The 23,596-nt window shown below is 35.6% G+C and overlaps 1 protein-coding gene across 1 annotated transcript in view; it reads right to left on the bottom strand.

The window, feature by feature from the left end:
* ITPR2 (inositol 1,4,5-trisphosphate receptor type 2) overlaps window positions 1–23,596 on the bottom strand; it is a 511,835-nt gene that overhangs the window by 157,683 nt on the left and 330,556 nt on the right. Inside the window, exons 38-39 of the mRNA XM_043966319.1 lie at window positions 6,227–6,329; window positions 5,329–5,516 (exon numbers count right to left, since the gene is read on the bottom strand). Coding sequence (XP_043822254.1) covers window positions 5,329–5,516; window positions 6,227–6,329 — 291 coding nt within the window. The remainder of the gene's footprint in view (window positions 1–5,328; window positions 5,517–6,226; window positions 6,330–23,596) is intronic.

Raw genomic sequence — 23,596 nt, 5'->3', positions numbered from 1 at the left:
CTTTGCAGATGATATGATGGTATACTTAAAGAATCCTAGAGAATCAACTCAAAAATTACTTGAAACAATTAACAACTTTAGCAAAGTAGCAGGATATAAAATAAATCCACAGAAATCATCAGCATTTCTATACATGACCAACAAAGCCCAGCAGCAAGAGATAGAAAGAGAAATTCCATTTAAAGTAACAGTAGATAATATAAAATACTTGGGAGTCTACTTGCCAAGACAAACCCAGGAACTCAATGAACACAACTACCAAATACTCTTCACACAAATCAAATCAGATCTAAATAATTGGAAAGATATCAATTGCTCATGGATAGGCAGAGCTAATATAGTAAAAATGACAATACTGCCTAAATTAATTTACTGATTCAGTGCCATACCAATCAGACTACCTAAAAATTATTTTATAGAGCTAGAAAAAATAATAACAAAATTCATCTGGAAAAATAAAAAATCAAGAATATCCAGGGAAATAATGAAAAAAAAATTCAAAGGAAGGTGGGTTAGCGGTACCAAACCTGGAGCTTTACTATAAAGCGGCAGTCATCAAAACTATCTGGTACTGGCTAAAAAATATAGTGGTAGATCAATAGAATAGGCTAGGCACAGGAAATGCAGTAGTAAATGACACTAGTAATGTAGTGTTTGATAAACCCAAAGACTCCAGCTTCTGGGATAGGAACTCAGTATTTGACAAAAACTGCTGGGAAAACTGGAAGATAGTATGGCAGAAATTAGGCATAGACCAACATCTTACACCTTATACTAAAATAAGGTCAAAATGGATACATGATTTAGACATAAGAGGTGATACCATAGGTAAATTAGGAGAGAAAGGAATAGTCTACCTATCAGATCTTTGGAAAGGAAAACAGTTTATGACCAAACAAGAGATAGAGTATATTATAAAATGCAAAGTGGATGATTTTGATTACATTAAATTAAAAAAATTTTGTACAAACAAGCAATGCATCCAAATTTAGAAGGGAGGCAGAAAGATGGGAAACAATTTTTGTGGCCAGTACTTCTGATAAAGGCTTCATCTGTAAAATATATAAGGAACTAAATCAAATTTATAAGAATCCAAGTCATTCCCCAATTGAGAAATGGTCAAAGGATATGAACAGGCAGTTTTCTGATGAAGAAACCAAAGCTATCTATTCCCATATGAAAAAATGCCCTAAATCAATATTGATTAGAGAGATGCAAATTAAAACAATTCTGAGGTACCACCTGACACCTATCAGATTGGCTAAAATGACAAAAAAGGAAAATAATCAATGTTGGAGAAGCTGTGGGAAAATTGGAACACTAATGCATTGTTGGTGGAGCTGTGAACTGATCCAACCATTCTGGAGAGCAATTTGGAATTATGCCCAAAGGGTGATAAAGCTGTGCATACCCTTTGACCCAGCAATACCACTTTTGGGTCTTTTGCCCAAAGAAATCATGGAAAGGGGAAAGGGACCCACACATACAAAAATATTTATAGCTGCTCTTTATGTGGTGGCAAGGAATTGGAAGTTGAGGGGATGCCCATCAATTGGGGAATGGCTAGACAAGTTGTGGTATATGACTACAATGGAATACTATTGTGCTGTAAGAAACGATGAGCACGAGGAGTTCAGAGAAACCTGGAGGGTCTTGCGTGGGCTGATAATGAGTGAGATGAGCAGAACCAGAAGAACATTGTACACAGTATCATCAACATTGAGTGTTAATCTACTGTGATGGACTATATTCTTCTCATCAATGCAATGGTACAGAAGAGTTCCAGGGAACTCAAGATAGAAGAGGATCTCCAAATCCAAGAAAAAAAAAAGAGAATTGTGGAGTATAGATGCTGAATGAACTATACTATTTCTTTTGTTTTTGGTGCTGTTGTTTTTTCTATTTTGAGGTTTTTCATCATTGCTCTGATTTTTCTCTTATAACATGACTAATGCAGAAATAGGATTAATGTTATTATGTGTGTGTATGTATGTATATATATATATATATATGTATATATATATATATATATATAAAACCTATATCAGATTACCTGCTGTCTAGGGGAGGGGGGAGGGAGGGAGAAAAATCTGAAATTGGAAAGCTTGTATAAACAAAAGTTGAGAACTATCTTTACATGTAACAGAAAAAAATAAATAAAAATGCAAAAAAAAAAAGATAACCAGAAGAAATACCAATGAAAAATATTTATACCTAGGACTAATCAGAGATCTTTTTGCCTCTGGAAAAATCTACAAGCACTCTAAACCACTCTAAAAACCCAGCTTTTGCTTAGGCAATGCCTTTCGAAAGAATCGGGCTGAATATCTAAAGAGAGAAAATTGGTCACCGGACTGTTTTCAACCCAAAGGACCTGGTTAGTAAGCCACTCACTTTCACAGAACAAACTTTAATTGTTGGAATCTATTATTCAGCACCCATTATTTGAAGAAGTTGTTTTTAACTAGGAAACAGTGGTCTTTTGCTGTCATCACTGTACTTCACTTACTCCAAAACAATGACCAGCTGTGGTGTTACCAAATAGCTATGCCAACCAAATTTAACCTCTCTGCATATAATTCTTCATCATAGTAAGAGTGATAGATTTGGAATAAGAAGACTTGAATTCAAATACTAAGGTTCTGTGACCTACTACATACATGATCTTAGGTAATTGATTGCTGTAGACTTTTAATCATCTATAAAGTGAGAGAATTAGAATAGATGATCTTTATTAATCCTTCTGTAATCCTGTGAAGTGGAGAAAGAATAGAGACTCTGAAGTGCAATGGAAGCAAGAAACCCTAAATATTATGATTTAGAGATAAAATTAAGATCATAGGTTCTTTGATTTATTGTTGGAAGAGGCTTTAAGAGTCAGCTAGCTTAAAAAAAAAAGGAGTCATGTAGTTCATTCTATTTCATTTTACAGATAAGGAAACTGAGCTTCAGAAAAGTTAAATGTTTTGACCATGGCTACACAGGTAAAAAGCATCAGCAAGATTTGAGCACCAGGTCTCCTACCTCCTAACACATCACTTTCCACTGCATCAAACTGCATCTATTTTAATAAAACAAATTGAAGGCTGGTATCAACTACATCCACAATATGACCTTCAAACTCGACACATGAAATGATGGGAGACAGACTAATGTAGTGGACAAAGTGCTAGATTTAGAATCAGACACTGTGGATTTGAATCCTGGCTCTACAAAATGGTGCTCAGTACTCTCAATAGCCTTGAGCAAATCATTGAACTTCTCTGGACTTTGCTTTCTTTATTTATAAACTAAGGGAGGTGGAGCAGATAACTTCTAAAGTCCCTTCTAACTTTAAATCTATTATGATTTGGGGGCAGCTAGGTGGCACAGTGGATAAAGGACTGACCTTGGATTCAGGAGGACCTGAGTTCAAATCCAGCCTCAGACACTTGACACTTACTAGCTGTGTGACCCTGGGCAAGTCACTTAACCCTCACTGCCCCACAAAAATAAATAGATAGATAGATAGATAGATAGATAGATAGATAGATAGATAGATAGATAGATAGATAGATAAACAAATAAATCTATTATGATTCTATGAAGGAGAAAACTATTATAGAACTTTTTGGTTTATCTTAAAGCTCTAAACCAAATGCAAGCAGTTCAACACCAATTCAAGTCAACAAAAAATTCACTAAGTACCTACTTAATATTATGTGTAAGACATCATACTAGATATTGAGGATATAAAAGTGGAAAAGGACACAGTCCCTTCCTTCAAGGAGCTTGTGATGTCCTAGGAAGAGGGGAATCAGAGGAAAAAAAGTGGGGAATATTCCACGTACACAAGATTAGGGGGAGGGTTAGGCAATATACTCTAGGAAAATTTAAAGGAGCAATTACTTTCGACTGGAGGGACTAGGAAAAGATTTATAACACCTTTTTGTGCCTTTTTGAAAAAAATGAAGTTTCAAGAAGCAAGGTATTGTAAGATATATATTCCCATATTAAGGTCAACTAGGATAAAATTAGGGGAAAAACTAGCAACTGTGCTTGGCTAAAATGAATAGAATATGAAAATGAATAATATAAAAGGAGAGTTTGTGTCATTTGTTGAAATGACTAGGTTCCACCTTTCAGTATATATAACTGAATGTGAATGACCTTGTTCTTAAAATCTTTAGAATATATTGTTGCTTTTACAATCCACGTTTCAGGGGAGCAGATCCTGTAATGGCCATTTATCTGCCAACATGCAGCAATAACTCTGATGGGGTATGCAGGGCAGGGGTGAGAAAGAGAAAGAGACAAACATCATCCTGGGCAGGATGTGTGTGTTTAGCAAGGAGCCTGGGGTTGTTTTCCCAGAAGCCACCTGGATCCCTGAAGTGGAAAGTACAGCTTCTGGAACCAGATCAGCAGATTCCCCTATTAGCGATGAGCAAAAGCCAAGCTGCAGTGGGGAATCTGGCAGAAGCACGGAAGAAAACTAGACTTTTCTATGGCACCAAAACAACCTCCTGTGCTTAAGAGGGAATCAAGCTGATGTTATCTCACATAATGCCACTTCCACAAGACAAAAAAAAATGAAGAAAATTATAAAATGACAACAAAAATATTGATTTCACAATATAAATCCATTCCTTCTAAGTAGGAAACTTAAATCAATCCATTCTTTAACTTATTACAAACTTAATTCCAATAATGAAGTATTTAAGCTATATATCAAATTATTCACTGAATTTTTTAATATAAGGACTTTTCATAGGATATCTTTAGAGTAGGAATAGACCTGAGAGGTCATCTAGTCCAATCCCCTAATTTAACAGATGAGGAAACTGAGCATAGAGAATGTTTTGCCTAAGATCGCATGAATAATAAGTGGGAGAGATGAGATTTGAAATCTAAATCTAACATTCTTTCTACTAAACTACAGGCAGTCACAGATCTGCAGAAACATTAAAATAATTATAAAATTAAATTCAGTAATTTGGGGGTACTTGTAGAAATTACTATTTTATACATGAGATTAAATTTAATTTGAAGTGAAAGAAAGACAAAGGCAAACTTAATTTTTTTTATTATGTAAGAAATCTAGCTACGTTCCAAAGTGGTGAATAAATGGTGGCATAATATTTAGAAGGAACGTATCTAAATAACTTTAGTGAATGATATGTAACATTATGAAAGTAAACAAAGTACACTAGGAATAAAACTACCACATAAACTATGTACCAGAAAGAAAATCAAAGAACTGGAAGAAAAATGATATTTTTCTTTGTTCTATGACAATTAGATTGGAAATGCAAATGTAAAAATGAACAAGATGCAAATGATGAGTACCTGTGTTTGAGTATTTCCTCCTTCAAGCAAGGCAATGCCAAGCAAAATGCCTTCAGAAAATATCTTGTCATTTTTAGTGTTCACTATAACATCTATGACAAGTTCAGATGCACCTTCTTTATCCAGAAGACACTGAATATCAGATACCGATATCCCCATCTTATCTGAATCTTGTCCAGAAAAGTTTCCTGTGTGCAGAGCAAATGTAGATTTCAAAAGCCAGCAATTACAATTTTGCAAAATCTTAAAAATATATGCATTTTAATAACAAGATCCCTTATAATAACAAGATCTACTTAACTTACCTAGAAAATATGGCTAAAATAAAACTTCAAAAATAAAAATGTTTATTCACTGTCTATATCCAATAACTGAAAATAGTTTCATAAAGGAAAAAAATGGTCATCACAAAACTCCTTCTGAATAATAAGGAAACTAGCTGTTTTCATTCTACAGATTAAGAAATTTTGGCATAGGGAATTAAGATCATTGCCCAAGGTCATAAAGCATGTAAATTAAAATCAGATTTCATCCCAGATCATTCAAAGTGTTACATTTTGAATAATAACTTAGTGAAGTAAAATTTTACTTCATTAAAAGCAATCATGGTATTACAATTCAAATAAATACACTAAAAGAAAATTAATAAAAAGTCATCAGTCTCTATGAGCAGTTCTGACTATTTTATGATTCCACAACTCAGCAGGGTGATTTTTTTGTTGTTGACACTCTGTATACATTCCTTGTGAAAATAAATATTGTGTTATATGCCATGTTTTTAAAAATCAGTGTTAATATTCTAGAGTAGCAATAACATTACTATACACCTCAAATTTTCTGAAAAGTCAAATTTAAGAAATTACTAAATTATCTCGCAGTTTTAATTTTTTTTTTTTACCTTGCCCAGTTTTGCTGTAGGTCCCTGATAGGTGTCCATTCACACCAGTCCCATAATCACCTTTAAAATAACGATTTAACAGTATTTTTCTTAATGTGTTCCCCTAGAAAACATAGAAAGAGCTGTTATTTGTTGATTTCTTTTAAACTATAAAAATAAGAAATGTAAGGATATTATAATGACATTCGTAAGAAGATGAAGGGGAAAGGCAGCACGGCATTGGGGATAGAAAGATAGCCTTAGACTAAGAAAAATATCATTTTAAGTCATTTCTGACATATACTAGCTGTGTATTCATGGGCAGTCACTTAACCCCTTAGTACCCTAGGCAATTCCCTCTAAAATTATTCAGTATAAAGCAATTGCTGATCCTCTTACAAATGGTAAAGTATCTAACTTAGAGATATAGCACATGAAGGAGTGCAAAGCATATTGGATTTAGAGTCGGATAAACTGACTCTGCAGAACCAGGAGGACGTTGTACACAGTATCAACACTGTGTGATGATCAACTGTGATAGACTTGACTCTTCTCAGCATGCAATGACTCAAGATAATTCCAAAGGACTCATGATGGAAAATGCTCTCCAAATCCCAAAAAAAAAAAAAAAAAAAACTGTGGAATCAGGATACAGATTGAACCATACTGTTTCTACTTTTTTTGCTTTTCTTTTTTGAGGTTTTTCCCTTTTGTTTTGATTCTTCTTTCACAGCATGACTAATGCAGAAATATGTTTAATGTGATTGTACATATATAACCTATATCAGATTGCTTGCTGTCTTGGGGAGGGGGGAGAGAAGGAGAGAGGGAGGGGGAAAATATGGAACTAGAAATCTTATAAAAACAAATGTCAAATGTTGAAAACTATCTCTGCATGTAACTAGAAAATAATAAAATATTTTTATGATAGAAAAAAATCTTGGCTCTGCAAATTACACATGTGACCTTGAGCCAGTCACTGAACTCCATTGGGCCTTAGTTTTCTCATTCATAAAATGAGATTAGACTAGAGGACTTCAAAAGTCTCTTCCACCTCTTAGTCTTTGATCCATACTTCCCTAAGGCTCACAGACAAGTTAAATGATTTGTCTATGGTCATACAGCTAATATCAGAAGCAAGATTTGAACCTGGTCTCCAAATCCAGGGTTCCCCCATTTTACCATATTATTTCTCATGTGTGTGACATGTATGTGTGTATATGTATGTGTACATACACCTAAATATCTAACAATTTAGATAGACAAATAGATGCATGTGGGGATAAAGGGGAAGAGAGGAGAGGAGAGGAGAGGAGAGGAGAGGAGAGGAGAGGAGAGGAGAGGAGAGGAGAGGAGAGGAGAGGAGAGGAGAGGAGAGGAGAGGAGAGGAGAGGAGAGGAGAGGAGAGGAGAGGAGAGGAGAGGAGAGGAGAGGAGAGGAGAGGAGAGGAGAGGAGAGGAGAGGAGAGGAGAGGAGAGGAGAGGATGACTCGGTATAATAGCTTGATTTTATAAAGCAGGCTTGAGAATATAAAATCTATATCTGCTTTTCTATAATCCAAAAAATTCTTCAATTCTCCCCAAGATAAAGCTGATTTTTTTTTTTTAAGTGAGGCAATTGGAGTTAAGCGACTTGCCCAGGGTCGCACAGCTAGTAAGTGTTAAGTGTCTGAGGCCGGCCTTGAACTCAGGTACTCCTGACTCCAGGGCCAGTGCTCTATCCACTGCGCCACCTAGCTGCCCCAAGCTGATATTATTTAAAGCTCATAGTATTTATTCTGAAATAGTTCAACAATATAAGCTTTTTTTTTTTTTTGGTGGGGCAATGGGGGTCAAGTGACTTGCCCAGGGTCACACAGCCAGCAAGTGTCAAGGGTCTGAGGCCGGATTTGAACCCAGGTACCCCCGAATCCAGGGCCGGTGCTCCATCCACTGCGCCACCTAGCTGCCCCAATATAAGCTTTTTTAAAAAATCATGATATCTGCCAATAAGTGATGTACTACAAGAGATGATAATGGTAGCATTGGCCATAGGGACAGCACTGAGATGGTACCACCTCTAAAGGAAAAACAAAGTTATTCATTCCATTAAAACTGTATAGTAGTCATCTTAGTTAACAGTGCTGTGTTAGGTAGCTTACAACCCCAATAGATGCACAGGATCATAGATTTAGAGCTGGGAGAAACTTCAGAGGCCATCCAGATTAACACTCATTTTATAAAGGAGATACAGAGGCAATATGTTAATTGATTTGCCAAGATCACATTGGTAGTAAGCGGCAAAGTTGGTATTCAAACTGAGGCCCTATATCTGTAAATCCAGCACTTTTTCCACAGTACCATGCATGCCCAATTAAAAAAAAAAAACTCCTCAATTGGCTGATCAGGTGAGTTATGTCAGCCCTTTCTTTCTTTGCTTTTTGATGATGTTGACTGTGAGAAGGACTTGAATCTCTGATTCCATTGCATAAGGCTGGGCACAGTAAAGAAAGAGGTAGAACAGATCCTAGAAAGCCACACTGTAGAAGCAGAGGAGCCTGGGTAAAGAGAAGATTAAGGTGCCAGGGTAGCCAGACAGATCAAAGATGAGAAGCAAGGACAACCGGCAGCTGCTGTGAAACCTTATCAGCTGCTGAGATTATACCAGGGTCAGATCCTCACCATCAGCATTTCCCCACTCTCTCTCCATTGCTTGTAAAGCCACTCCTGGAGGATTCCCAACATGCAGTTCCTCCTCCTGATCTTTACTACTCTTTCAGGTAGAAAAGGAACAGAGGCATGGGGGAGTATTTGACACTTTCTTTATTATGTTTTAATAAACCACATGACCACAGAAAAGCCAAATATGAGTCTTAAAAATGACTGGTCAATGGCAAATTTCCCATTTATTAGTGATAAGGACTCTAGGTCTGTATTCTTTTTTTAATTGCTATGATATTTCATTTCCATGCCCCTAGATAACTGGTAAGTCTGGAGCTAGCACCCTGGTGATATAAAGACATAACCTCCAGAATGTAGGAGAGGGGAAAACTTTGTAGCCTGAGTGCTCTCTTGTAGAAAGTGAACTTTTGACTGTGGCAAACATTCTTTTTTTTTTTTTTTAGTGAGGCAATTGGGGTTAAGTGACTTGCCCAGGGTAACACAGCTAGTAAGTGTTAAAGTGTTTGAGGCCGGATCTGAACTCAGGCACTCCTGACTCCAGGGTCGGTACTCTATCCACTGTGCCACCTAGCTGCCCCTGTGGCAAACATTCTAACAAAATGGCTTTAGTGTGAGCCACATGGTTAGGAAACTAGCATTCTTTTTGCAATTTATTACATGACAACCTGCAGCTTTTTGGCCTTGAAGACAGCAGGGCAAGGTAGTTTGACTTGCTAACAGTATTGCAGCACCTTCTGTGTTACCTCAAGAAAGCTATTTTGTCCACACTCAGCCTGTACTATTGTGACAGTATACTGTGCAAGAACCAGCACTTAAGATATGAAGTTGCAATAGAATATTTCCTAAGGCCTTGATAGTGTACCCAGGACAGCTAGATGGCAAAGTAGATAAAGCACTGACCCTGGAGTCAGAGGAACTGAGTTCAAATGTGACCTCAGACACTTACTAGCTGTGTGACCCTGGGCAAGTCACTTAACCTCAATTGCCTTACACATCCAGGTCCATCTCCAATCATCCGGATGTATATCTTGGCACTGGACCCAGATGACTCTGGAGGTGAGAGTGAGGTTGGTGACCTTGCACTACCCTCCCTGACTTAAATCCAATTCACTTCAAGTCATGATATCACTCAGAGTCAGGGTCCTCTTCGAGAACGAAGAATCAACAACAACAATAGTGTACCTATTATAAAACATATTACTATGAACTGAGAATTACTTCCCTCTTATTTTACCAGTTTAGTGAACGAACTTGATTATTCAGTATGATTTTTTAAAAAATAAGGCAAAAGATCACTTTCTGTTCTCTTTACTATATATAGGTTGCTCCACTTAACTTCCTTCAGTGCAAACATGTAAATCCTTCCTCAGTGACAATTAAGACATTTATCATTATCATCTTCATTATCATTGAAAAGAAAAGAGTGATTATAATGTAGCTTTCAAAAGAAAAAGGTTATGTACTGGACTTGCCATTCTGAAAACCATGGAACTATTCTGGAACTATGCCCAGAACTGCCCATGCCCTTTGACCCAGCCTTACCATTCCTAAGCCTGCAACCCAAAGAAATCAAAGAAAGTAAAAAAGGAACTCCATAGAAGAAAACATTTATACCAGGTCTTGTAGAATGGCTAAACAAATTGTGGTACAATAATATACTGGAATATTGTTGTACCATAAGAAATGATGAAATGAGCAACATCAGAGAAAACTGGGAAGGCCTTATAAATGGATGCAAGGTAAATCTAGTAGAAGAATAGTTTATACAATGATAACAGCATCATAAAGAAAAATAACTGATAGACTTTAAAACTTTGATCAACTCAATGCTAAACCACAAATTCACAAATGTGACAATGAAGCATATCATCCAATTCCTGAGAGATAAACTTAAAATGTAGAAAGAGACACTCATTTTCAGACAGGCTAATGTGGGCATTTGTTTTGCTATTGTGATGTTTAAAATCTAAATGTATGTTTGCCTTAAATTAGAAGTTTTAGCAGCAGTCTTTGGCCATTAAGCATTTATTAAAGCAAACCAGGTATTCCCATGGAGTTCAGAAAGTTAAGAAAAGGCCTATCTAGCCTAGAGTTAGAGCCTGGTCAAGTCTTCCTCAAGTTCTCTGCCACATGCCTATTTCAATCATGAACTGCCTTCCCTCAAACTGAGCATGGAAGCTTTTTATAGGTCTGGAGCAGAGGCAGTCCTTACACACTGCTTCAAGCTGATTGGTAGGTGTCATCCAAATCCATTGGTTCACAGGACTTGAAGGTGGTCTCAAGATGAGTTCAAAGTCCTTAGCTTCTGAGAACAATACCTTCTTAAGGGCTAACCAGGTGTGGTTACAGTCTAGTTAACTTGAAGTAGTCTAATCAGCAGTCAATCACTGTCACTTAATTCAATCAGTTTAGATTAATCTCCAGGTGAGCCTTTGAGTATCTGCCAAATCCCTTTATTTTCTCACACTAGACTATGTAGATATGTATTGAGGGATTTTTTTTTTTTACATTTTCTTAGTTTGGTGGTGGAGGTAGTGAGATGCAAAGATTCTTTTTTTTAAAAAATTGTGTTACGTGAAAAACAATTTTTAAAGTAAATTAGTAAATCCTCTGTATAAAAAAAGAAAGATAAAGAAAGAAAAGCAGTTAAGTGGCAATGCCAACAATATAATCTGAAATAACATTCATCAAATAATTCCAGGAGACATAATACTACCCTGAGTGTCAGGAATGGCTTACCATCGTATTAACTGGCATCTTTTTTCAGTAATCATTACTAAAGACACAAACTCCCTATTGCTTGACATTTTAAGGTTTCAACTTCTATTATTTACTAGCATAAGAGAGTGGGGAGTAAATATAGCACAGCCACCTCACTTACATAACAACCAGCGTTGGTTTTGAAGAAACAATGATACATACAACTTTATTGTGACCAATGAGCAGCATTGTAGCCAACATTACAAATTCTGCCAAGGGCATAAGTAGGGAGGACAGAAGGAAGTAAAAACAGATTTTTGAATTTTCATAAAAGAAACCAGTCTGAATAGTCAAAGGATTGATCTTTTCAAAAGTAAAAACATTTCTTCAGTCAAGTAAACATAAATTTTACTGTTAATCTCATTATAGTAGATTATATTACATCAAACTTACAAAGCATGAAGTTCATAATTTGTCTGACAAAGCACAATGTAAGAGATCAAAGATTTCTTAACATATCTATTTTTGATTGTACTAATAGCAGTTCATGCTACTTACTAAGTATGCCACAACCATATATGATTGGGAAAAGCAGGTCATGTAGAATTCACTTTTTTTTTGGTGGGGCAATGAGGGTTAAGTGACTTGTCCAGGGTCAAACAATAAGCGTCAAGTGTCTGAGGTGGGATTTGAACTCAGGTCCTCCTGAATCCAGGGCTGGTGCTTTATCCACTGCACCATCTAGCTGCCCTAGAATTCACTTTCAAGCAAATATTAAATAAGATTAATTACAGTAAGTTTTTACCATATACCTGGCACTGTACTATATGGTAAGAATAAAAAGACAAAATGAAACAATCCCTTCTCCTCAAGGAATATATATTCTGCTGGGATAAACCACATGTTTACTGACAAGTAAAACGAATTTAAGGAGTAGGGGAGAATGAACACCGAGGGAATCAAGATGGCCTCCTGCAAAAGATGGTGCTTGAGTTGAGTTGTGCTTGAATGGAGCTGGGGATGCTAGGAGGTAGGATAGTATTATGGACAGGGCACTGGACTTCAAGTCAGGAAGAACTGATTTCAAATCCCAACTCAGCTATTGACTAGTCAAATGACCTTGGGCAAATCATTTCATCTCTATGCCACACAGTTTTCTCATCTTTAACATGAGAGGGATTGAACCCGAAGAACTTTAAGGTACCTTCCAGCCCTTACTCTATGATCCTAGGAACAGTCAAGGAACAGGGGACAACCTATGGGAAGATGCAGAGGCAGGAAGATGACATGTCACATACAGAAAACAAGTAGGTCACTTTGGCTGGAACAGAGAATGTGTTAGGAGAAATCAATCACGCAAAATAAGTCTATGAGAATATGTTTGAGGAGATGCTGGAGGACTTTTAACTGTCTAATAGAATAGTTTATATTTTATTCTAGGCACAATAGGAACACTGAAGTTTTCTGAACAGGAGAGTGACATGGTTAGACCTGTGCTTTAGCAATAGCAATTTGTCGGCAGTGTGAAGGATAGATTAGAAAAGGAGAAATGGGAGGCAAGGAGATTAATTAGCAGGCTACTGAAATAGTCCATGGGGGTGGGGGGACAGCTAGGTGGCACAGTGGATAGAGCACCAGCCCTGGATTCAGGAGGACCTGAGTTCAAATCCGGCCTCGGACACTTGACACTTACTGGCTGTGTGACCCTGGGCAAGTCACTTAACCCTCATTGTCCTGCAAAAAAAAAAAAAAAGAAAGAAATAGTCCATGGGAGAGGTGGTAAGAACCTAAACTGGAGTGGTGGCTACATGAATGGAAAGAAGGGATAAAATTCAAGAAATATTACAGAAATAGATTCAATGAGAATTGGCAGTTGATTGAATATGAAGGGTAAAGTACAGTGCAGTCAAGGATAATTCCAATATTGCAAACCTGACTGGCTGGAATACAGATTTCAATAGAAATTACTAAAAAATTCTCTCTCTATATATATATATATTTGGTCTGGAACCGTGATTTCACTGATGTAGGGAATTCCATGTCAGGAAACTCCCTTTCTAATGCAACAGTTTTTGTAGATCATACTTTTAGAGTTGCCTGGGGCACTGGAAAATTCAGTGGCTTACTCTTGGTCATGTTGTCAGTATGTAAGGGGGAGAGCACATAGTTCTCAATATAACCATCTCTCAATCTTTATTTTCTAGTTTTGTTGATGATTCCACCACAGATTCATGTTCATAATTAACTTTAATTTTTTTTATAGACCCTGTCTCATTATTTGATAAAAGTTATAAATTCATTGGTAAAGTGCTCAAATTTTAAAAAACCAACATATTAATTCTATTGTGGGGCCTAGGGGTAGGAAAGAATATTTTTACAGATCCAGACCCAATGACAGCTTTGAAGTTAAATTTTAACTTTGGCCTCTAAGCCCATGATTACCACATGATATACACCTTGGAAGCAAGAAACTTGAAAGGAAGCTCATAACCTACATAAAGTAAGACTGCCTTCTATTTATAAGGAAAAACCAAAGTTTCAACTTCAAGCTACTAAGGACTTCGAGGGCCTGCATCACATTTGTTAGTGTTTAAAGTGGTGGGAATCAGCAGCAGGACTGAAGCTAGAAACCCTATATATGTCTGGTGGAATGCCACCAAAACTGGAAATCCCTTGGGATTTCTTAACAAGTACATGCTTTCTCAATTGAAATTAGAACCAATCAATTGATTTCCCCAAATTTCTTCCCAATAAATTTTACTTCAACTGTGTAAATTGTATGTGTGGATTGGTTTTCATTTTGTGAAATAAGCCATGACTGACCACAAAAAATACTCATTAGAACACATTTGCTGCTACAAGTGAATTCCTTGAGAGCACCTTCTGTTTGTATCCCCAATGCTTGGTCCAGTGCTTCACACATAGTAAGCACTTAAGAAATGCTTTATTCATTCATTCTTCATAATGATTTATAGAATAGAGTCAAGAATTACTCTTTCTAGAAGTTTAGCACTGATGCATAGATGAACTTATTAGTCTTCACAAACTCTCTATTATTATTTTGATTTTAGAGGTAATCAGAATCAATTAAGGAAGGTGTAGTATCAAAGATATTTTTTAAAATACCTTTGGCAAATTTATCCAGTGCTCAAAATATCAAACCACACATTCTTTTCTCCCTTCTGTTCAAAGTTTTTCATTGCCTTAAAGATTCCACATAATGACACAATTCAACAATGCCCTAAAATATCATGCCATAATTCCACATCTATTTTAGAATGATAGCTAGAGGGGTGCAGTGGATAGAGCACCAGCTCTTAAGACAGGAAGACCTGAGTTCAAATCTGGCCTCAGACACTTACTGGCTGTGTGACCCTGAGCAAGTCAATTAATCCCAATTGCCTCAAAAAAAAAAAAAAGAGCAGATTAGAAGGAGGAAGAGGAGGAGGAAGAAAGGGAAACACAGAAGAAAAAGAAAGAAAGAAAGATTACAATAATGGAAATGACAGGCATCAATGTATCTTACAAATCAACAAAAATAGAAAAAGTAACTATAGAGAATGTATTTATCTCCTTTAGGAAGCATGGACAGTGTAAAATTATTATTTAAAAGTTTTTTAAATCCTTAAATGTCTTATGGAAATACAACTCTGAAAGGAATGCCGACATTGAAAATTTTTTTTGCTAAACTATTACTTTTATTTGCCACACAATTCTTGCATTTAATTTAAGTGTGTCTGGGAAACAGATGTATTATGATGGCAAATGTTTTGAATGTTACATCTGTTAGTAAAGTACAGAGAGGCTCAAACTGCTAATTAAGTATGAAATTGTATGTGTCGATTAAGAACCAGTTTCTTCTTAAAACTGCCTGATGTTAAAGGCACAATAAATTGAGTTGGTTTCTGGGAATATTTGTGTCCTGACCTGTGTGGGAAGACAAACCATTGCACTGAATATAGGCTAGACAGTTTCCATGGATACCTCACACTACTTTAGGTGTATAAACTAAATATTATAAACAACTACATGGAAATTAGGGAGCAAGTCTCATAAACATGTTAGAAAAAATAATTATCATCCTAGAGAAAGATACTGCAATTTGTTTTTTGATATGTGAACAGTATTTTTGGGGACAAAATTAAAAGTTTCAAAGTTTCAAAATATCATAAAGACTTCCTTAATAAATCTCATATGATTTTAAGATGACTGGCATGTGCAAGTACTAATGGCATTAAATTAGCCAAACCAAATTTCATTATCCTGGCCATGGGACTCTATATTTTTCCCAAATGAATGTACAGCATGATGAAAAATACATCACACCATTCTGTCATTTTTCTTCTTCCCAATGACACAAAACCAAACAGCTTCCAGATGAAGTTTAAAAACCAGTGTTATTTATCTACTATTTCAGATCACAATAACTAAGCTTCATTAGACCACTCCAAATCTTCCTAAAGACAGGGCACAATCATACCTCCAATTATACAAGCAAGACCACACACATGTTTCATCTGATTCATGCCAGGTTATTGATGGAAAAGTGGGAAGATTCACATGCCTTTCCAAACATCACATCTTTTGCCTGACAGGCAAAAAAAAAATTTTATCAGCATTCTAAGGATAAGCATTGTCCATTAAACTACACCTTACATTGCCTGGGTCAGTTTATTCATTGTTATATATAATTGTCATGAGGAATACAGAAAAGCAATGATCATTTCAGTAAAGATACAAATGAATCAAAGGTAAATATAACCAAATGTAGCTATTATTTACACTGCTGTCTTCCTTCAACCTTGTCATGTTAGTTGTGCCATAATATTCAGAGTGATATATGAGCAACTTTTATTGCATCTTTAATGCCATGGAGCTTCTCAATTGACTAAAATGTTTTAGACTTTTATTATGCTTTACATAATTGTATTTCTCATACTCTGAACAATAACCAAAAGAAACAAAAGCCAACTTTGATACCGTTCTAAACTCTTTTAAACATACTTATTAGAATTAAATACTAAATAAAAGATTTTTAGGGGTTTGAAAACCAAAAGTAACTCAAATACAAAACCAATATTATAAAACAAGAGAGAGAAAAGTAGAAAGAAGGCCAATTTTTTTTTAAAAAAGCACAATCTAGGATGTTGTTTCTATCAATTAAAAATTACATCCTAGCAAAAATGTTTTTTTTTCTCACTGACTTCCATTTTATGCCTTGCCTCTCTATTACTTTGATTTTTCATCTTTTTCCCTTTTATAGCCAATTATTATCTGTCCCTCTCAACAATCCCTCTTGGGCTACTAAATTAAATAAGGACATGCCCATTTCCACTTGACAAAAAACAGTAGTGATGTGTACCTTTTCCCTTTTCCTAAATACTGTATCAAGCTCCATGACTCCCTAACTTGTTTCAGATTTCAAAATTTCTATGCATGTTACATGCTATCTTATAAATGAACACTACGCACTCTGACACTGTCTTCTCAATATCTTTAGCCTCAAAAATAATGATATTGTACAGGACAAGAAAACCCCAAATGGGGTCACAAAAAGTCAGATACAACTGAAATGAGTGAACAATGTTTACTATAGAACACATGCAGGTATGAAATGGGGCACTGAAACTGGAGAAGGAATTCAAGTGTGTTCCCCTGACACAAGTTCATTTTAACTCAAAAGATCTGCATCTCTCACTTCCATTCTTCAGAGTTTATTAGCCTTTATTCATGATCTCCTCAATACCTTGCAATATCATTTCACTACTTAGCACAAAATTAAACTCATTTGAAATCAACCCACATTCATTTAAAGATATGTACAAGGCAAAAGACAGAGTTCTAGGTTGGACTGAGAGTTGGTTTCAGAGTCAGGAAGAACTAGGTTTGAATCATATCTCTGATATATACCTATGAGACCCTGGACAAATCATCTAACCTCCCCAACAGCCCTTCAAGACTGTTAAATTGTAAATTGAATACGGGTCTCTGGTGTTGGAGAGAATTCCTCACATGGAGTTCCTGACAATGATAAAACCATATTTTAAAAAAAAAGTACCAAACACTATGGTGAGTGCTATGGGATATTTCAATACTTAAGGATTTAAATAGAACCATGAATCCTTGTATAATTTCCTTTCTACCTAGCTGAAAGACAGCATACTGTAGCAAAAAGCTTATTAGCCTTGGAGTCAGAAAAACCTAGGTTATTGGGCTCTCATTTTAATACATATGAATTCAGACAAGTTCTGATCCTGTTCTTCCATCTAGAAGCAGCAGGGAACAGGGATAAAAGCACAGGATTTTGTGTCAAAGGACCTGGCTCTGAAACTTGACTCTGCCTCTTCTGTTGCACTTACAGATGTGACCTTGAACAAGTCATTTAACTGAACTTGGCTTCCATTCCCTTATCTGTACAATGACAAAGTTGTACTAGATGCCTCTGATGTCCTTTCTAGCTTTAAATCCATGATCCTAGGATCCATTCACATCTGAAAGGGAGTTAATAATACTTGTACTTCCTCCCTAAGTTGTGAAAAAATCAAAGGGGTAATGTGAAGTGGAGGGGAGCTTTTTGGGGAGAGGGAATAAGTCTGATCTTGGATGGGATTTCTTGCTTCTTTAAAGTGACACATTAGGGCAGTTAGGTGGTGCACTGGATAGAGCATCGGCCCTGTATTTAGGAGGACCTCGGTTCAAATCCAGCCTCAGACCCTTGACACTTACTAGCTGTGTGACCCTGGGCAAATCACTTAACCCCAATTGCCTCACCAAAAAAACAAACAAACAAACAAATAAAGTGACATATTAAGTACCTAAATGGTTATTATTGGTCCCTCTAATAAAGTCAAGCCCAATAATTTATAAGATTCCTTAAAGCAGTGCTTATGTTACTGTGATTTTAAAACTATGCCCCTCAGTTTCTAGCCTTGCTAAAAGTGGTGATGATTATCAGAAGGCAAATTGCTGAAATTTCACTGGACTGTCTGTTGTCCTGACACATGCTTTCACAATTTTGCCTGGAAATAATACCACATCAAACCATTTTGGGTGTCTTATATAACAAGCTACAGTAATTTGAAACCTGTCAGCTACAGTAACTTGCCACTGTATGTGCAATTATACCACAAGAATACAGACTTCGGTTCATTTATTTTCTACCTGCTGCCAGGAACTATTTTAAAGGGAAAATTAATTTTGGAGTTTCATCTTTATCTCAATTTAATCTACTTTAAAACTATCTCAACTGTATCCAAAAGAAAAGAGAAATTGAAACAAAGACCAATGTTAAAATGTCTCAAATGTATTTCTCAATTAAAACATAGGTAAAAGGAATCTAAACAAAGCCTCTTGATAAAGCCTCCTTGGATTTTCAGCAAAAGATTTTCACATTAAGCTACAGGAAGTCGAAGGAGTTATCTATTTTTTTTCATAATTTTGAAACAGGGGATTGTTAGTTTAATGTAAAAATATGTATCAGCCCAAGGTTGGATAACTTTATGATTTTCAAATTAATTTCTGCCTCAGCAGTCATTAGCATATTCTCCATAGCCAAAAGTAACATGATAGTCCGTAGGACAAAGAAGTACAGGATTAGTTACATATTCTTCATACTACACGTTACAGTGAAAAGCAGAAAGAGGGATCTGTTATTTGAGGTAGAAAGCACTGGAAATGGAAAAATGATCATTGTTACTCAAGAGATTTCTCCTGTAACCAAAATCACACCAATATACAGCTGCAATGTTAAAATATCAAAAAGCAAGGGAATAGAACAAGAGAGGGAAAAGTAGCCTCTCGTTTTCTGCATTCAATAAATAGATTTTTTTTTAATTCTATACACTTTATTCACACTTAATGGCAGCTTGGAGACCTGTACTTGGAATCAGAAATATTCGAGTTCAAATCCCATCTTAGATATTGGGCATAGCACTAAACCTCTCTGGTCCTCAGTTCCCTCATCTATAAAATGAAGAAGTTAGACTCAATGTATTCTGAGGCCTCTTCCAGCGCTCAATCTATGCTCCTACAACTACTTACTTCATTCTCATGTTAGCCATGATGCAGATATTCAAAAACAGTACAATTTCATGCATATGTATATAATTTATAATGCATGTTCCCATTCCCTTAAAAGCATGGAGTTATCTACATTTTAATTAAAAAAAAAATTCATGAGGGGCAGCTAGGTGGTGTAGTCGATAGAGCACAGGCCCTGGAGTCAAGAGGAACTGAGTTCAAATCCGACCTCAGACACTTAACACTTACTAGCTGTGTGACCCTGGGCAAGTCACTTAACCCCAATTGCCTCACCAATATAAAAACCATTCATGAGTGTGTGGATCTATAAAAATAATAATAACAGCAATAGCCCTTAATTGTTTAGTGATTTAAGGCTGACAAAGCATATGCCTCAAAAGAACCCTATGAAATAGGTAGTGCAAGTACAATGCCCATTTTCTAGGAGAAGGAATTGAGGCACACAGCTAGTTAATATCTGAAGTAGAACCCAAATCTAGATCTCTTAGACTCCAAGACCAGTATTCTTTCCACTATCCCATTTTCTTCTTTATTCATTTGGTCTCTTGGAGAGTCATAAGATATGAAGTCCTTTCTCTGATATTTCCAGACTACCATTTCCTGAGGTTCCCAGGACATGTGGCCTTCATTTTTTGCTCCATTCCTCATTTACTGAATTTCTCTACCTTCCTGCCAATAGCCTTCTACCCATGGAGATACCTTTGTTCTGTGGTCCTCTCTTGTGATTTGTGAGTCCCTGGCCCAGATCATCATTTCATGAGAGGCCATGTTTATTTCACTCCCACATTCTCTGGACTTCTCTACCATCTTACCAGTAGCCTTGCCTCTTTTTCCTCCTTCCAACTTTCCTTTATGTGCTATCTTCCCCCATCAAAATGTAATCTTTAGGTAGTGACCATCTTTTTTTTACTTGTATTCACAGAACTTATAAATACATTGTTCTTGTCACGCAGTAAGCTTTTAATAAATGCTCTACCTAAAATTTTTACCATAAAATTATAATCTCACAACTTAGTTAATTTTCAAATAGTGAAAATGCAGTCCATTACTGAATATTGCTTATAAAATTCTATTTGTTCCCTATTAATATCCACATTGTTATTTTTTATTTTTATTAATTTTTTAGTAAGACTCAGTGTATTCTGAGGCCTCTTCCAGTGCATTTATACTGGCCTAAGAGGAGGGCACTCACCAACAGGACAGCATGCTGAGCCTAGAGTGCAAAGAATGGTGCTGGTCTTATAATATCCTCATTGTTATAAAAATTTAGTAGCCATAATATGTCACTTTAGAGCAAAATGTGCCAAAGTAGCCTATCTTTAATGTGCTCAAATTTAGTGATAGAAATTCTAGAAAATAACTTCCCATAAGTACTTGCAAAATGCTGATGTCATATATTTTATAATATATGAAGACATTTTTGTGAACTGACAAATTTTCAACACTAATATTCAAATCTAACATGAATCTGAAGCTTATTTTCATGGAGTAGTTTCATTGAAACCCACAAAAGATACAGTGTACATTTAATCAAATTAAGAAAATATAAACCATCACATACAGGTGTTAAGTATGGAGTTTTTAAAAAAATATTTTCTTTAAGTATATAATAACTGAATAATTATAATTAATTACTTCTTAATGGATAACACAAAGGGATAATTTGAGTATAAAAACTATATTTGTAGATTGTTGTATGTCATTATACTGTGACTGTTGAACTACTAATAGTACGTATTTTTAAAACACACACTTTTCAGAGTTGGTATTCTTAACCTGCAACTGTCAAAACTTCTCACATAGATTATATATCTTTAGAGACCTCTCAATAGCATTTTCATATACTATGCTGTGGCCATCAATATGAGGTGCCAATAACAAGGCGAATCTTTGAAAATAATAAAATAATTTCAGAAGATGTCCAGAGAACCCATCACAGTCATATATCATTATTCAAAGATGTAGACAGGAAAAGAACTTAACTCAATTATGGTAGGATAGGGAATGAGCTAATCCTTCCCTTCTCATTTTTTTTAGATGTAGTAGGTGGTTAAATTCACTGATAATAATGAGCAATCCCTCTATCACCAATTCATTAAATCAACTCTGAATGCACTCATTAACAAAGTTATGTCATCTTGCATAAAATGTAAGAGCTAGAGGCCAATCTTCCAATTCAATTTTCAAAAAAATTTATTCTGATTATATTATTTTGACTACTAGAAAATATTGCTACATATGCGCAAAATGTTTTACTCTAATGAAGTTGTTCCACAGCATGCACTGTGGAAAAAACACTGAACTTGGAGTCAGAGGATAAGATTTCAAATTCCACCTCTGTGGTCTACTACATATGTGACATTCACTGAATCACTGAACTTCTCTGAAACTCATCTGTAAAATAAGCAGATTTTGACAAGATACCTTCTAAGGTAGTTTTCAGATCTAAATCTATAGTCCTTCTATTTAATGAATGAAGATTATAGCAATTACAAAGTAAGCTTTCATTAATATAATAATAATAAAGTTACATATAAAATATAAATAAAAGTATATTAACTCCTGACATAAGGATTAGAGATTTAGAAATGAAAGTTTTTGTAAAGGTAATCTAATTGAACCACCACATGTTTGAGATGATTAAACTGAGGTCAAATGACTTGTCAATGGTCACACAAGTATTCTCAGAGCTAGGGGTAACCTAGAAACAGAAGTAAAATTAGGTGTACATATATGTCTCTGTTGTATTACATGGAGTCAAAAGAAAGCATATTTCAAAAGTCTGTCATTTTAACATGATTGAATTAGTAAATAACTAAAATGTTACCTGTGAAAGCTTAGCTGAATAGACTCTCTAAGCCACTATATAATGACCTTCTTAAACAGAATGTAAAGTTTAATATTATATTTGAAAATAAACAAGTTTTTGGAAAATGATAAAAAAGAACAGGAGTATAATAGAAAGAGAAGTGAATATGATGCATAGGATGTGAGTTTGAATCCCAGCTCTGTTACTCACTATCTACATGACCTTGGCCAAATCTCTTATCCTTTCTGGGCTCTCTAAAATGAGATACTAGAAGAAGGCTTCTTAAACTTTTTCCACTCATGACCCCTTTTCATCTGAGAAATTTTATATGATCTAGGGTTTCTAGGTATATAAATAGGTATGCATAACCTTTTACTGTTGCCAAATTTTTCACAACCCCCACATTTAGGTAGGCAACCCCATATGGGTTGTGACCTACAGTTTAAGAAGCTTTGAACTATATGACCTCTAAGGTTCCTTCCAGTTCTAGATCAATGATCTTATGATCCTCTGAAAGCTTTCATAACTGCAGTTCTGCTGCACTACGTCATAGCTTTCCCTCAAACACTAAATGAAATACATATCTTATCTCTTTCTATTCAGAAATGGAAGCACACTGCTTAACATTTCAGTTCCCTCAGTACCTTCTCAGTGCTCAGGCAGCTCTATTACTTTTTCAAAAGGTCAGATAATGAACATCAACTTCTCTCCAGGGCTCCTTGTTGAAATTTCAAATCCCATTTGGAAGGAGCCTAGAGGGAAAGTAAAATGCCTATCATCGATCTTGGTCACATCCCACTTGTTCTTCCAATGCTTATTAGCAAAATAACGTCTTGTCTTCTTTCCTGGGGTTCACTTTTTAAGACATTATTTGCCCCCATTTTTATCTTTTTTCTGAAAAGATAACAAGAATTTCCATTTTTAAAATATTTGTTATTTTAAGCCACTAGGAGTTAACTTCTAATAAAACTCCTAATTATTGTAAGCCACTGGGTATCATCTCAAACAGAAAATAATTTTAAGGAATATCAATATGCCACCTGCATACATAATTTTTAATTCTTGTCCACTAATGTTCGTTATAAAAATGATCAAGATAATGATTTCTTTATTTTCAATCATGAGCCAGGCCATGGACAGTAACATTTTCTCAGTCTGTAAAACAGCTTCTAAAATATTGTG

Source organism: Dromiciops gliroides, chromosome 5 (genome assembly GCF_019393635.1).
Source record: "Dromiciops gliroides isolate mDroGli1 chromosome 5, mDroGli1.pri, whole genome shotgun sequence".
NCBI classification, from domain to species: Eukaryota; Metazoa; Chordata; class Mammalia; order Microbiotheria; family Microbiotheriidae; genus Dromiciops; species Dromiciops gliroides.
This window is presented reverse-complemented; position numbering and strand designations above follow the sequence as displayed.